This window comes from Sinocyclocheilus rhinocerous, unplaced genomic scaffold (assembly GCF_001515625.1).
Source record: "Sinocyclocheilus rhinocerous isolate Xijiao unplaced genomic scaffold, SAMN03320098_v1.1 scaffold591, whole genome shotgun sequence".
NCBI classification, from domain to species: Eukaryota; Metazoa; Chordata; class Actinopteri; order Cypriniformes; family Cyprinidae; genus Sinocyclocheilus; species Sinocyclocheilus rhinocerous.
The window spans coordinates 3,264,375-3,279,162 of NW_015641476.1; the positions used below are offsets into that span (position 1 = coordinate 3,264,375).

A 14,788-nucleotide genomic window follows, 5' to 3' on the forward strand; every position below is an offset into this window, starting at 1 on the left:
TATATATATATATATATATATGTGTGTGTGTGTGTGTGTCTGTGTGTGTGTGTGTGTGTGTGTGAAAATGCTGCCTTATCAGTATTTACACTAAAATAAATTTAATTGGCTTTTTTAAATAGAAGGAAAGTTAAATGTGTATGGTTGATTGGCTTGTTATCATTCATAAATATAATTGTTTAGATTAATAAATATTACTGTATTCATAAATAGAGTAGAATTATTCATAAATAAGTATTTGGTTTTAACAGAACTCAAGTAAAGTACAGATTCCCCAACATAATACTTAAATATAGAAGTGAAGTACTATTGCTCAAATACTTTACAACTCTGGTGAATAAAGACCCATAAGAGGTGACTGGAATGCCATTGTTCTATGCTTTTATAGGATGCAGACATTATATCTTAATCTCCTTTTGTTCAGGTGCATAATTCATCTGTGACCTGATCTGTAAAGGTTCCTTGGAAGATAAAGAGGCATGTATTTGTTACACAAACTTTGTTATGGAGATGGGAATTCTTTTCTTAAATATGATGCATCATATCCACATTCTGGCGTGACAGTCATGTTGTTTTTGTTCACTTTCATTTTAAAAACAATTAATCATGAACCATTGAAAGAGGAATTTTTGGGGGGATTTATTACTATTAGATTAATTAGCAATTATTGTTTTTGTCTTTTGCCTGTCTCTTTTTCAGCTCTATGGGAATATTTGGTTCTCTGTGGCTGATTTGATTATATTGACACAGTTCCGTTTCTTGTCTCAGGAAATGAAACACATGTCATGTCAACACAAAAACTACCTGCATATTTATGATGTTTTGGACAAAACGTAAGTGTTACGAGACATTAAAGCCTTTCTCACCATAGTTGGGTAAACAGTGGTGAATAAGAGACTACAGCAAAACATTTTCCATAAGAATGAAAATGACCACATTACAGATAGAGAAGGATTTATTAGTTACAAGAAATTACATATCCACCCTAGATGATGGCTAAGTCCTCTACGGTATGTGAATATAATCTGTCATGCAGCACTGAGTTGAATGGGTGACTATAAAGTATTATGCACTGCTGTGGAAATATATTAGACAATTTCCTAGGAAATCTCTTTAAATGGTCTCCAAGATGCTGGTACCTGTGTGTGTTTTCAGGTCATGCTTGCGTTCCTGGCTAGAGCAGGATATGTCATGTCCCACATAGGATGTCTGTAAATTTAAGTGGCAGTCATACCAGAAATGAGCAGGAGGGGGCATCACTGTCACTCAGTTCGGGCCCAACTGCTGTGGCAAATACAAACAGAGCTCCACAGTCACCTCTTCCATTTTCATGGTACACTGAAAATATCCACTTTGCATAGTTAGAAACTACATTGCATGAATTGTTTTCTGTTGAAATAGTTACCATATTATGCCATACAATAATTAGCAAAAAAATGTTTTGTTCATTTCCTTTGGCCACAGGTGTATTGCACAGATAATTAGAAAATTCACATTTTTATCTGATTGCCATTATCCATTTACTGGTTTTCAGGTACACCAAGAAGAAGAGATGTTTCATCAGGTAGACCTACCAGAGTAGTCAATTCTAAAGGTTCGAAATGAATTAAGAAGAATGTGCCACTGACTGCATTTCTCAGTGCCTCTCTTGACAGCTCACTGAGACCTGAGCTAGTAAAAAAAAAGAATGAAACAGTCAGTTCAAGTTGTTTGATGGCAAATACATTTGAAGGAAGTCTGTGGAAGTACAAGACTTGTGTCTTGTGACACAAGTGCAAAAAGTGTGTATTAACACTATAAGGCATAGTCTGCCTTTCCCTTTGAATTTCTTGATGGCACTGTTAATGACAAGTGTAAGTAAAAATGCATTGTTTATTATATATATATAAGCTCTAGCAGAATAACTGAAGAAATTATTTTCTTCATAAAAACAGCTGCCTCTTATAGTTGCAACATGCAATTAGCCAAGTGTGAGCAAATGTGCTTCCTTGTGTGTTTTTTCTTTCTCTCTGAAAATCAATTTGTGTCTATATCAAGCTAGGATGGCTTTAGTGTGATGGATTTGTAAGTTGACATTTGTCACACATTTAAGCTCAAGTTCTGCTGTAGACCTTTTTTTAAATTATTATTATTATTTTTTTTTTTTTTTTTTTTTTTGAAAGATAATCAGCATGATACATTGTGGTTTTGCATTATCTATTAATTTTATTTTTTATTTTTTTACTTTAATAAAGCTTTAATTAAGCTTTAATAAGTCAAACTTTTTTGATTTATTGTAGAACTCTTGACTCATAATATCATACATTGTGTGTTTTCTGAGAACATGACAACTTTTTAATCTTTTTTTTTTTCCATCATATGTATATGTAGGCCTAACTAATTAATTTATCTAACATGTTAAAGCGTGTGACAAAATCAGACAGAACATTTGATTTTCCAAAAGCTAGTTAGTGTTCTTCACATGTGCTTCCAATTACAGTTCATTTATGTCAGTGTTTATGTGCCTACGAAGAACACGCGGAAGGGGGCGACACTTCTCCGAAGGGCAAACCACCAAGCGTTTTAAACTGAAACATACTGTATAGAAAAACACATGGGCAAGTCTTTAAGTTCCGCAGAGAAAAACACAGCATAAACATCTCTTCACGTCCATGAGTATTTTAAAGCAAACCTCCCGACGCGGTGAGTAATAATGGCATTTGTAATATACTACTGTGTATTTTAAAGATGGACATTTCAGGCGTGCTTGATACTAATTGACATAACGGAGTAGGGGGAGATCCGGATTTCTAACACTTTCTGTTCACTTCTTTTTTCCTCCTGGTGTTTATTTTCAAAGACAGTTAGGTTTACTGTTAGGATACGCACACGTGACTATTGCATAAATGTTGAACATCTTTAGTCCAGGAAAAAATATATAGTTAATTGAATACACGGTGTCTCATAGCGTGGCGTGTTCACACAACACATACGATAGATGCATTTGTTTGACATATAAAATAGAATGTTTTTAAGCTGTATGTTCCATTAATGTTAGTAAAACATGAAAAAGATACCATCGACGTTTTTGGCAACAGACAGAAGTGTTATCAGTGAAGTGTAGGCTATGTGGCCTGTGGGTTTGCTTACAATATCCTGTTGCCAGAAAGTGGGTAAAGTTTGGAATGAGTCATTTTTGCAGCTTATCAAATTGAAATGATCCGGGGGAGGGCTACGCCTATGACAAAGTCTTAAAGTTATTATGTTTTCATAACATATAAAACAAATGTTTAAAATAATGGAAACAAATAAAGGGCACTTTTGAAACAAGCATAGCATATAACCAGTGTTAGTGAAAACAAGTTCTTAATTAAAAAATTGTATAGGCTATTTAAATAGGCTCTGAAATTTTGTGTGACAAATAGCCTGGGTCTCCCTTTTCAGCCATTTCTCGCATTTAAAATCAACTTCTCAGTAATTCAACTAGTCAGAAACTAACTGAATTTTTACGATTGTCATACATATTTATATGAAATATCTCTTGATTCCTTAATTTCTTTATAGTTCATATTGAAATCTGATGTGAGTAGGGTTAGTATATAAATTCAAGGTATTTTTAACAGTTTTGCCACTGGTTACTGTGCATGCCAGAGATGCTTCCAATTATTTCTGATTTTTTTTTTTGTTTGTGATTTTTTTTATTTTTTTTTTTATCAGCATCATAGGATGTTAATATATAAAGAAGCAAGCATCAGAGGTGCATGGATACGGTGGTTCATATGCACCCTTCTCTCACTTCTTCATGGAGTAATATCCGAAACCAGTACAACACTGGATATAATGACAAAATATCCACTAATTGATGGGTATGACTTATGTATCACTTTCATTCATTCACACATCATTCATTTGTATTTTTAATCTGTGCTTTAAACATAACATGGTTTATACTAGGCCTATATAGCCTACTGTGACCAGGGGCGGACTTGGGGGTTTTGGGGGCTCTGAGCAAATTCCCAGTATGGGGCCACCAACACATTATTTTCTTCTACTTTTGTAACCATTATTCTCCTGTCTCTCTCTCAAAGTTTATTTATTTTATTTTAATTCTTTCTCTTTTTTTTTACCCCATTCACAACTTGTCTGTGGGGTAGTAGCCTATAGCTAAATTTTGTAAATATTTAGTCAACCTGATGTTGTTCTAAAGCTGTATTTGGATCACAGATCACACACACACACAAAGAAAAAAAACATGCTTGCACTTGTCCATTTAAGAGCAGTGAATTGTGACTTTCGGATTCAATCATGTCATAAAATAATCCCATGCAACTCGTCCCATATTCCAAGTGTTCTGAAGGCATATGGTAGGGTTTGGCGAGAAACAAAACGAAAATGTAATCTAGCTATTATTAAAGGGTTAGTTCACCCAAAAATGAAAATTCTGTCATTAATTACTCACCCTCGTGTTGTTCGAAACCCATAAGACCTTCGTTCATCTTCGGAACACAATTTAAAATATTTTTTGAAATATGAAATATGAAATATGAAATATGAGGGCTGTCTGACCCTCCCATAGACAGCAAGGTAACTACCATGTTCAAGGTCCAGAAAAGTACCAAAATGATCGACAAAGTAGTCCGTGTGACATCAGTGGTTCAACTGTAAAGTTACGAAGCTACGAGCATACTTTTTTGCGGAAAGAAAACTAAAATAATGACTTTATTCCACATTTTAATCTCTACTGTATCACTTGTGGACGCGCGTTCACGACAGTATCATGACGTGAGTGTGTGGCGGTGCCGGCGCTGACCCAGATCTGGCGTAATGACGTTATCACGCCGCCACAGAATTTTCATTTTTGGGTGAACTAACCCTTTAATTAAAAATCTTCGGTCGTTGCGATCTACATTCATGCGAAGGAGCAGTTCGCGCCAGCACGCCAAGGAAAGCACACAAGCAAATCATTTTGAGAAATCAAGAAGAATAAACTCATGATAAGAAACACGAGGTGTATAAACCTCAAAAGCATGTGTTTTCTTTCTTTTCTGAGGTGAATATCTGCGAGTCAGACGGTTGTCAAGTGAACGAATAATGTAGGCCAACTAACTCAGGCCTATTCTTTTCGTGTTAATAATTACAATGATTTAATTTACAACCAATTCAATAATTTAAAACTCAGCATTTAATCATTTTGTTATTTATAATTAATTCTTTGGCATTTACAGGCAGGCCCGATTCCAGAATCAAAACACTGTTCTGAAATTAGTGATGGTGCTCTAGCCTTCATGCACATAGAACGAGGTTCTGTTATAATCAATAAAGCTCTACAATGCACAATTTACATCGTAGGCTGTCTACACTTTGATACAATGAGAGGATTCGCGCGTGAGCGCACAGAACTCGACACTGAACAAAAACTCTGGCGTTTTAAGCGATGAGTGGATTGATTGTAACACCTTTGATTGGCCATTGTGTTCAATTAAGAAATCGGATATGTCTGTGATTGGCTGCATTGCTAAATGCTGCAAAAAACATTGTAAAAACGTTGTAAATCGAAACCTATTTACATAAATACGGACTGGAGCACTTGGCAAAAGTTGCAACAGTATCAGATGATTCTCCGGGGCCCTAGGCGGTTGCTTACTTCACTTATTGGTTTAGTCCGTCCCTGTGTATAGCTGAGAATACTGGACAGCAAATGGCTTCAGAGAAGGTTGTAGTTGCACCATTTGCAATAAAAATGGTGTTGTGATATCTTTTGATTTCAGACTACTTCTCTTTCTCTTTACTCAGACACAATGACCTGGCACTACGTCTGAGGATGCACTTTAAAAACAAATTGAGCAATTTCAGTATACACAACAATTCTAATGTGGCTACAGATATTAGACGCCTCGCTGCTGGTCATGTTGGAGGACAGGTAATTTCTATTGGCTGATCTCAATTATAATCTGTATCTTTAACTATCCTGAACCGCCTTTTGCTATTAAGTATCATTTGTAAATTTAAAGTCACAAACCTATATTTGTGTATACTGTAGGCTATATTGTGTAGATCAAGTGCTGGGCCTGACGAACAAGGTTGTTCTGCCCCAAATTCACTCACAGCTTCTAATATTTTGCAGTTCAATGAGCAATATATGATCTTTAACCATTATCTTAACTCCACTCTCCTCTTCTTATAATTTCTCAATAAGAAATCAGTCACCGAAGTCACTGAATTTCACTGAAACTGTTAATTTCTCCCAAAAATTGTCATTCTTAGACATTTTGGACCCACAAGTGAGTGGCCAGTTTGCTGTTTTGGTTATTTTGTGCATGATTAGAGATAAATAAGTCCTTGATATTTGTCAGGTTTTTGCAGCGTACGTGTTGTGCACGGCTCAGGACAAAGATGCTGTCAGACTGACCTTGGAACAGATTGATGTAATTCGTCGTATGTGTACTGAAAACCCAGAGATGGAACTGGTCACTACAGCTGAAGGTACTATTGCACCCCAACCTCCACCTGACCTAAAGAAATTTCACTTTGCTGTGATTGAACATTTTGAAGTTTTCAACTTTATGCTGAACAGTTTAGAGAATTAAAAGAATAGCCTATTATAGAGAAACTTTTGCTGTAATATTGACGTTTATAGGTTATGCCATCTCAAAATCTTTCTCAAAACAAACTAAGTTTGAGTTGAGCGAGTTCTGCTCCAGGTAGAAAACTATAATATTTATTACAGTTGTCTTCCAATGACTGATTACTTTTAGTCCTGACATGTCTTCATTTTATTTCTCCATCTTTTAGAGCATAATCAATGAAAAAATGATCTTTCATACATCTTCAAGCAGTTTGTTGCTTAGAGGGAAAGTTCACACAAAAATGAAAATTCTGTCATCATTTATCATGACTTTATTCCTTCTGTGGAATATAAAAGGTATTTGGAGAAATGTTTTTTTTTTCTCCATACAATGCAAGTCAATGGTCACCAAAGCTGTTTGGTTGCCAACATTCTTCAGAAAATCTATTTTTATGTTCCACCAAAGAAAGAATGTCATGCAATCTCATGAGGGTGAGTAATTGATGATAGAACTTTTAGCCTCTCCAGGGAAAGTTTGATAATAGAAATCTTAATGAAATGACAGTTCTTTCGGAAGTCCATATACGGAGAGGCTGTTATAAATTATCTCCAGTAAATTCCAAATTAACAAGATTCTTGCCTACACTTGTGTAAGTGAAAAGAGAAGAGACCATTATGCAATCTCACAGCTATCTGCCTGAGGATATCCTCTCTCAACATGATTGGACCAGTGCTGTCCGTATGTAACACTGGAAAACATCTAGATTGCATTTCACCTATCAAAAAAAAAGTTTAGGGTTGATATTTTAATGTTTTTTTTTTTTTTAAGTCTCTTTATGCTCACCAAGGCTGCATTTATTTGATCAAATTAAGTAAAGCAGTAATATTGTTAAATATTATTATAATTTAAACAACTGTTTTCTATTTTAATACATTTTAAAATGGAACATTTGTCATGTTGCATAAAATGTAACAAAATGTTGCATTTCTTATCAATGTTGAAAAGTTGTGGAAACTGTGATAAATTGTTTTCAGGATTCTTTGATGAATATAAAGTTTAAAAGAACAGTGTTTATCATAAATTGTTTTAAATTGATAGATGTTTATTAGAAACTATTACTTTTGATCAATTTAATGCATGATGAAAGTATACATTTCTTCAAAAAAAAAAAAAAAAAACCTTACTGATCCCAAACTTTTGAACAGTGGTTTATAGACGTGTTTTTGGTGAAATAAGTGTAGTACTTGGAGAAGATGTTGTGTAATATAATGTAGAAAGAACTAAGACTATGACAGCATGATGTTAGACATGGTTTTTTAGAGATTGAACAATGTCAAAAGACAAGTGCTTGGCTTAGAAACAGCTGTACTCGGCCATGATCACAGCACATTTTCTGTTCACCTCATTTTACAGGGAGATATAAAAACTAGTGGTGTCAAAATGAGTACGTTAACGCAGGCGATTAATTTTTTCAGTTTAATCCGTTAAATTTTTTTAACGCAGGGACGGGGCTAGGGTTGGCCACCCCACTCACAAGTGCTGCTTCTGTCACTTTTTTTTCTTGACAAGAAGTGCATTTATTCAGTCGCAGAATGACTGCGAACAGGAGACATTTCAGACACGCGCTCCACTTCACTTCAGTGCCAGGCGCGAGTCCAACGAGTGTGGAAACGGTACTATGGCAAGCCAAGATGTAGGCTACGCTACATTTACGCTATAGAGAAATCGTGTTTACATGAACGATTTCTTGTGTTGGAAATTAAATTACTCAAAGCTAATTGAATATTATAAACCAGCACTTATTTATATACATAAAAGGTATTTGTGTAATAAATTATATATACACAATGGGGTTAGTATGCTAAAATGCTGTCCATAAAATTAACAATTACATTAAAGTATGATAAAGACGTGGAATCGGCCTATGTTCAATGTTAGTAGAGATGAAAATATACAAAAAGTTACTTTGTACATAAATATTTCCTATCAGTTCACAGGCACTTCTTCCGCTAAAACGATCTGTGGTAAATTAGTCTGGTCTAGTTCTGTTCATCATTGATTGAGTGAGAACAGTTCAATATTACTGGCTGTGGAAATCAGCAGGCGTGGCTCATTATACTACAAGGAAAACGTCGTAAATAACGCACGCTTTTGTGCAATCAATACAGCGTTTTTTTACGATTTACGTAAAATGTCACATGTCTCTGAAATGGTTTTCAAAACTGTCCTTGAGCAGCCCAGCACTGTCTCACTCATCTAACACACCCGATTTAACTCGTCAGCTCATTAATAGAGACTTTAAAACCTGAAGTGGGTCAGAAAAGGTCAAAAGAGTTGAGCGAAAATATGATGCATGTCAGATCCGCGTCACGTTCAGCAGCAGCAGCTCTTAAAGTAATAGCAGCCAAAATAATCATAGATAAATCAGTATTGGTATCATTGATACTGGCCTTCAGTCATAAAAAAGATGCCATTAAACAAATATAAAAAAATATACTGTCTTTATGTTGTTTGTACATTAATTTGAAGATTGAATGTGAAATTATTGCAATATAAAAGGATATTTAAAAACTTTAATGTTAGGTGAGATTAATCGCGATTAATTTCAGAAAAGTGTGCGATTTAATTAGTTAATTTTTTTTAATCGATTGACAGCACTAATAAAAACACTTATGTCCATTGTGCTCAGATTATTACTGATGTGGAGAGAAAAGGGAAAAAAAGGATTACACATTGTTTCACACACACACACACACACACACACAAACGTGTGTGTATGTGAAACAATGTGTAATCCTTTTTCTTTTCTTTTTTTTCAACTATTGATAAACAAGAATTTGTGTGTGTATGTGTGTTTAAGGAATGAGGAACAGTGCAAAAATTGCATGTCTAATCAGTATTGAGGGAGGCCACTCCATCGACAGTAGTTTACCAGCACTACGCATGTTCTACCAGCTTGGAGTAAGATCCATGGCCCTCACACATAACTGCAACACCCCATGGTAAATACTCACCATACATGTACAACATAAGCTTATGATAATAATGTGTACAAACAAGTTTTAATACTGAATTGAGAGAGGAGCACAAATACAACTTATACTGCATACTTACGGACATACTGTCCCTGAATTTTTATTTGTCCATTTCATATAGTTACATTATTAAACTTTCTCCAATAATGTCATGTGTAGGGCTGAGAGCTCATCTAGTTTTTACCCAAATTACCAGCGGAAGAATAACAGCCTGACAGATTTTGGAAAGGTACGTTTTTCTTGATGAATCAATAGTCAATAAAACAATGTAAAACAGATCTTATAAGAAGATAAAGTTTAATGCAAGATAGTTGAACCAAAGTTACAGTTGTATTTAGTGGGAAATTTGACCTGGTATTAAAGGCCTCTTTTGTTCTCTTCTATATTTGGAAATCCCTGTCTTGTGTCCCTCTTTTGAACCCAAAGACTAGAGACAAAAAATACTGAAAGTTCAAAGACTTAAAAAAATGCCTTTGATCCTGGAGTTACTAAAATATTCAAGATGGTGATTTGTATATCCTGTTTGCACAGTAGTTAATCATTACCATTGAGTTCATTTTTTTCTGAGTGTATGTGTTAAAATTGCTGACAAATGACATATAAAAGACGTCTATCATAACATATATTATTACAATATTGCACACAGTGAACCCATCGTTATATGAATCAAGTACATGAGAAAAACTTCTGCACAATATTAAAAATCTTAAAGTGCTCAATGAAAAACAAAAATCATGATTGTGATGCATTTACTTTGTTTTTGAAGTATAACTTGACTATTATCAGAACCTGTTTTGTTGTGGAATTCACTTTGGCACTGAATATTTGTGATTTACCTCCGAGAATTCACAGTAAAAATCCAAATGGGTAAAGTTCTACAAATTTACCCTACCTATCCTGATTTGTAGAATTGAACTGAATGGATCAGAACTAACTGCTTTACATGGGTAATTAATGAATTGAATCGCTTCATCATGTCTGTCCCCAGGCAGTGGTGAATGAGATGAACAGGTTGGGAATGCTGGTTGATCTGTCCCATAGCTCGTGGGAGACAGCCAGAGCTGTGCTGAAACATTCTACTGCTCCAGTTATTTTCAGCCACTCCTCAGCCTATGCTATCTGTAACAATGTTCGCAACGTACCTGACGACCTGCTGCTGCTGCTGGTGAGACCTCCATTTGTTTTGCTACATTAGATATAGTTCCCCCTCAATAAAAAAACTCCAAAATACTCCAAAAGACAGTAATGGAAATGCCACTTATCACTTTGTGTTTTTGTCCACTTTTACCAGTATGACATGTATGATATTTTGAAAAGAACAAACTTTGCTTTCTTTCTAGAAAGAAAATGGTGGGCTTATCATGGTGAACTTCTACAGCAGTTTTGTAGCATGTTCATATAACGCAAATGTGTCTATTGTGGCTGGTAAGACTAGATTTATTTATTTATTTTTTATTTTATTTTATTTTTTGGTTTTAATTTGAAACTTATGTTTTTATAGATCATTTTGATCATATAAAGCGGGTGATTGGAGCTAAAAGCATTGGGATTGGAGCAGACTATGATGGGGCACAACGGCAAGTAAAGATCTCAAATACATCTCATCTATATTGACGTTACAGAATTTTGTTTACGCACACTTCTTTGCTAACGTACTTCCATGGAATCCATGCTTGTGTAGTTCTGCAGTAAACATTGTAGATGTCTGCAGAATTTAAACAAAAAATAATAATTTTTAGCTACCAATATCATTGTAGTACTCTCAGCACCAGTTAACACATTTTACAATATTTAAATCCATTCCGAAACATTCATATCCCCAAGAATCACAAAGAAAAGCATGCAGATTATGCTTGTGGCCCTTATCTGTATGTCTGTGTGCATGTGTTTATGCGTGCCTGTATTATTACAGATTCCCCAAAGGCCTGGAGGACGTCTCCAAATATCCAGCACTAATTGAGGAGCTGATATCAAGGAACTGGACTGAGGAAGAGCTGGCAGGAGTGCTAAGACTGAACTTCCTCAGAGTTTTCCGAAAGGTTGAGAAGGTCAGGAAATTAATTTGTGTGTTCAGTTCCTAGTTTAATTAGGTCAGTTAAGATATTTATAAATCTTGGCCTCTTTAGGGGCAGTATAAATACTCCAATTGACATTAGTAAACATAACATAGTAAACATATACTTAATGTGCATAGCCGAATTATTGTCTAAACTTTCTCACACACATACTTACATTTTATTCCTCAGCTTCTTCCTTTCTTACACTACAATGGTGATCTTTACAGCCAAATGGAAATTCCTTCCAGTTCCATTTATTTTCTTTAAAAACTCCTACTGCCTTTTGTCCTGCTCTCAGTGATTCCCATTAATTTATCTCATAATATTACGGCAACTATCTTCCACCCTCATCTAACCCTCTTCTTTTAAATTACAGTTGTTATTGAAACATCCACTCAAATCTCTCTCACCTTATTAAACCAAACAGACAGAGAAAGTGTATCTATTACATCAGGGCTGCCTACTCTCATGTGTTTGGCACTGTTCTCACGCCACACACCCAGAAACATAGGGAGCAAAGAGGACACTGCAGTGTGCTGACTGGCGAGACAGAGTAGACAGCACTGTGCAGCAGTGAGTAATTCCGAGCAGTCAGGGGAAATGCGTAACTTAATTGTAGTTTGTTTCCATGCATGCTGAGTAGTCAGCCTCCCTCTCATCTTGCACTGTGTAAACGGACAGGTCAGTGATTTGACGTGTGAAGTTAGGTTAGTAACTAATATGCTCTGTAGACTACATAAAAATAAGCTAGTGTTAACGAAGTAATTTTTTTGCACTATTGCAGCAGTTATTTTATTAACCATTGTCAGACAAAATTCTGTTGACAGGTTTTGAATGTTTTTTTTGTTTTTTTTTAACAAAACAACCCCATACAGCGCACCGCACCCCCCACACGAATTCTTACTCCAAGCTGAAATGAGTTGGCAGCCCTGATATACATGTAGTATACATACATATGACACGTTACCATCCTGTTCTTGATAAGGTATGATAAGATTCCTCCTTATCCAAATGTCACTGCACTGGTTCAGCACATTCAGTCTGATGAGATTTTATCAAATTGTATCTGCACCCAGTTTGGACCCCAACCAATGCAAGAAATAATAATTATTTATTAAATCATTATTATTTATTAAATTATTAAATAATTTCATAAATAATTTTATATATGTATACATGTAATTTCAAAACACAATTTTTTTAAATCAACATTCATTTAATTCACTTTAAGGACCTGTGTACTGAAATACTGTAAGTGTTACACATTCTTATAGTTTGTATATTAAAAGTATTTCACTCAGTGTGATCAGAGCACATTTGGATAAATGTTAAATATTTCTCTCTCTCCATATGTTAAGGAACGTGATGATTTGCTGCACATTTCACCCAGTGAAGTTGAAATCTCCCTTTCGGAAGTAAACAACAGCTGTCGTGTGATGCTGATCCATCCAGTCTTGCCCAAAAGTAGCCATCGAAATGGAAACGCTCCATTGATGCCTGTGAAAGCTTTAATCTGCTTCATCTTACTTTGGATCCAGTTACAGTAATCTAACAAACAATTAATCAACCAGAGACAGTATACAATATAAATGTTTACCGCAGACTGCTTGGCCAACAAAAATCTCAGCAAGACCAGGAGTACATTTGAAGTAAATTTGCTGACTGAAACTGACACATTTAGGTGCTTTGACTATTTTGGAAACTGTTATGTTTGGTAACAGTTTATGAAGACCATACTTTATAACGGTTTCTTAATATGCATAGCTAGTGTACAGATCACATGAGATAACAAAATGACGTAACAAACCGCATTGTTGCATTATCTTGTACTTCTTTAGCATATCAGTAAGAAGCATCTGTTTCTTTCAATCTGTCTGGTATTTCCCTTTTGCAGAAGTAGATATAAAAAAATATACTAAATATAAAAAAAAAAGTTATATTTTTATTGAATACAAAAATATTGTAGTATTATTATTATTATTAAATTATTACTTTCCAAACACATTTGTCAAACACTGACTCACTGTTTAGACTAATAAGTAGTTCTACCTTAAACTCTGATGAACTGCTCAAACTTAAAGATTCATCTTTTGGAAGCACTAGAGAGCCATAGCATATACTTGTATTTCTATGCAGATGACACAGTCTTTCGATAATACTGTAATCGTTTATTATAGGAGGAAATAAAATTGTCATCAACTTTACAATGCAATAGCGCCTGTTTTTTTCTAGCTTCTTTTTGTTAATCCACAAGGTATGCAGTTAGAGGTTGTCTTCTCTGAGGCAAAAAATAAGATCATATAATACAAGTAACATGTTCTGCAATTCATAGTGCACTTTATTGCAACTTTTTCATATTTTTAGTTTTTAAAATATTTTTTTCTTAATACTATACATAAAAGTCAACTGCATGTTTCATTAAGTGTTTAATCTTTATCTTTAACATAAAACACTGTAGAGATGTAACACATTCCATAAATGTTGTTAGTCAATACAGTCTTCCATATATTCTTCTATTTGTATAACAAATGTATATTGTCTGTTCAGTAATCATGCCCTAAAAAAGAATAAAGACTTTGTATCGGTATCCAAAATGTCTCATTCTCAATGCGAGTTGTGTACTAAAATGCAGATTTTGAAAACAAATGGTTCATTTACAAAGAATCTTTTTTCTCTTAAAAAAAGTTATACAAAATCTATCCATCCCATTTCAGCTTCGTTGGTTATTTTCTAAAGCTAATACTTTCAATGCAATGGGGAGTTTCTACAAATAAATAAAGACAGAATAAATAAAAAATACAAGCAGTCAAATAGAAATTTAAGTTTAGCACTTGCGTTCTGAATGGCAGTCTTCTACCATGAAGCACTAGATCTGTTACTTGGGCAGTGAAAGTCAAGATAATCACATGTGCTCGTTTTTCATTTAGTCACCCTGTACAAAATAATGTTATGCATGTAATTTGTTATATTAAAAGGATACGGAATAATTCTCTTCTAAATGAGCTACTGTTAACTGTTGTGAAATATTTTTCTTGGTTCTGACCCAATCCACAATATTTTCTGAACTATTAGCATGCTTGATATTGTATGTTGCTACATCAGCGATTCGTATTTATCACTGGTGGCAAAACCTCAAATATTTTAAAATTGG

General features: G+C 34.6%; 1 protein-coding gene across 2 annotated transcripts; it reads left to right on the forward strand.

Annotated features, from left to right (window-relative positions):
* Positions 1-2,534: 2,534 nt before the first annotated feature.
* Positions 2,535-14,743, forward strand: LOC107755125 (dipeptidase 3-like). 2 transcript variants are annotated; one of them, XM_016571824.1, is made up of 11 exons: positions 2,535-2,682; positions 3,697-3,845; positions 5,773-5,899; positions 6,333-6,462; positions 9,406-9,547; positions 9,740-9,809; positions 10,569-10,745; positions 10,921-11,005; positions 11,082-11,157; positions 11,493-11,628; positions 12,996-14,743. In XM_016571824.1, the coding sequence occupies exons 2-11, from the start codon at positions 3,706-3,708 to the stop codon at positions 13,182-13,184; spliced, it is 1,272 nt and encodes a 423-aa protein (XP_016427310.1). In that variant the 5' UTR covers positions 2,535-2,682; positions 3,697-3,705; the 3' UTR covers positions 13,185-14,743. The 2 variants fall into 2 exon arrangements, with proteins under 2 accessions (XP_016427310.1, XP_016427311.1); XM_016571825.1 differs by lacking the exon at positions 3,697-3,845.
* The last annotated feature ends 45 nt before the right edge of the window (positions 14,744-14,788 follow it).

What these genes read in the sequence shown, in the direction of transcription:
- LOC107755125 (XM_016571824.1), top strand. Translation starts at nt 3,706, where the DNA reads ATGTTAATATATAAAGAAGCAAGCATCAGAGGTGCATGGATACGGTGG. An exon ending in GCCTGACAGATTTTGGAAAG is followed by an intron (nt 9,810 to 10,568) that starts GTACGTTTTTCT and finishes GTCTGTCCCCAG; the next exon opens with GCAGTGGTGAATGAGATGAA. An exon ending in TTTTCCGAAAGGTTGAGAAG is followed by an intron (nt 11,629 to 12,995) that starts GTCAGGAAATTA and finishes CCATATGTTAAG; the next exon opens with GAACGTGATGATTTGCTGCA.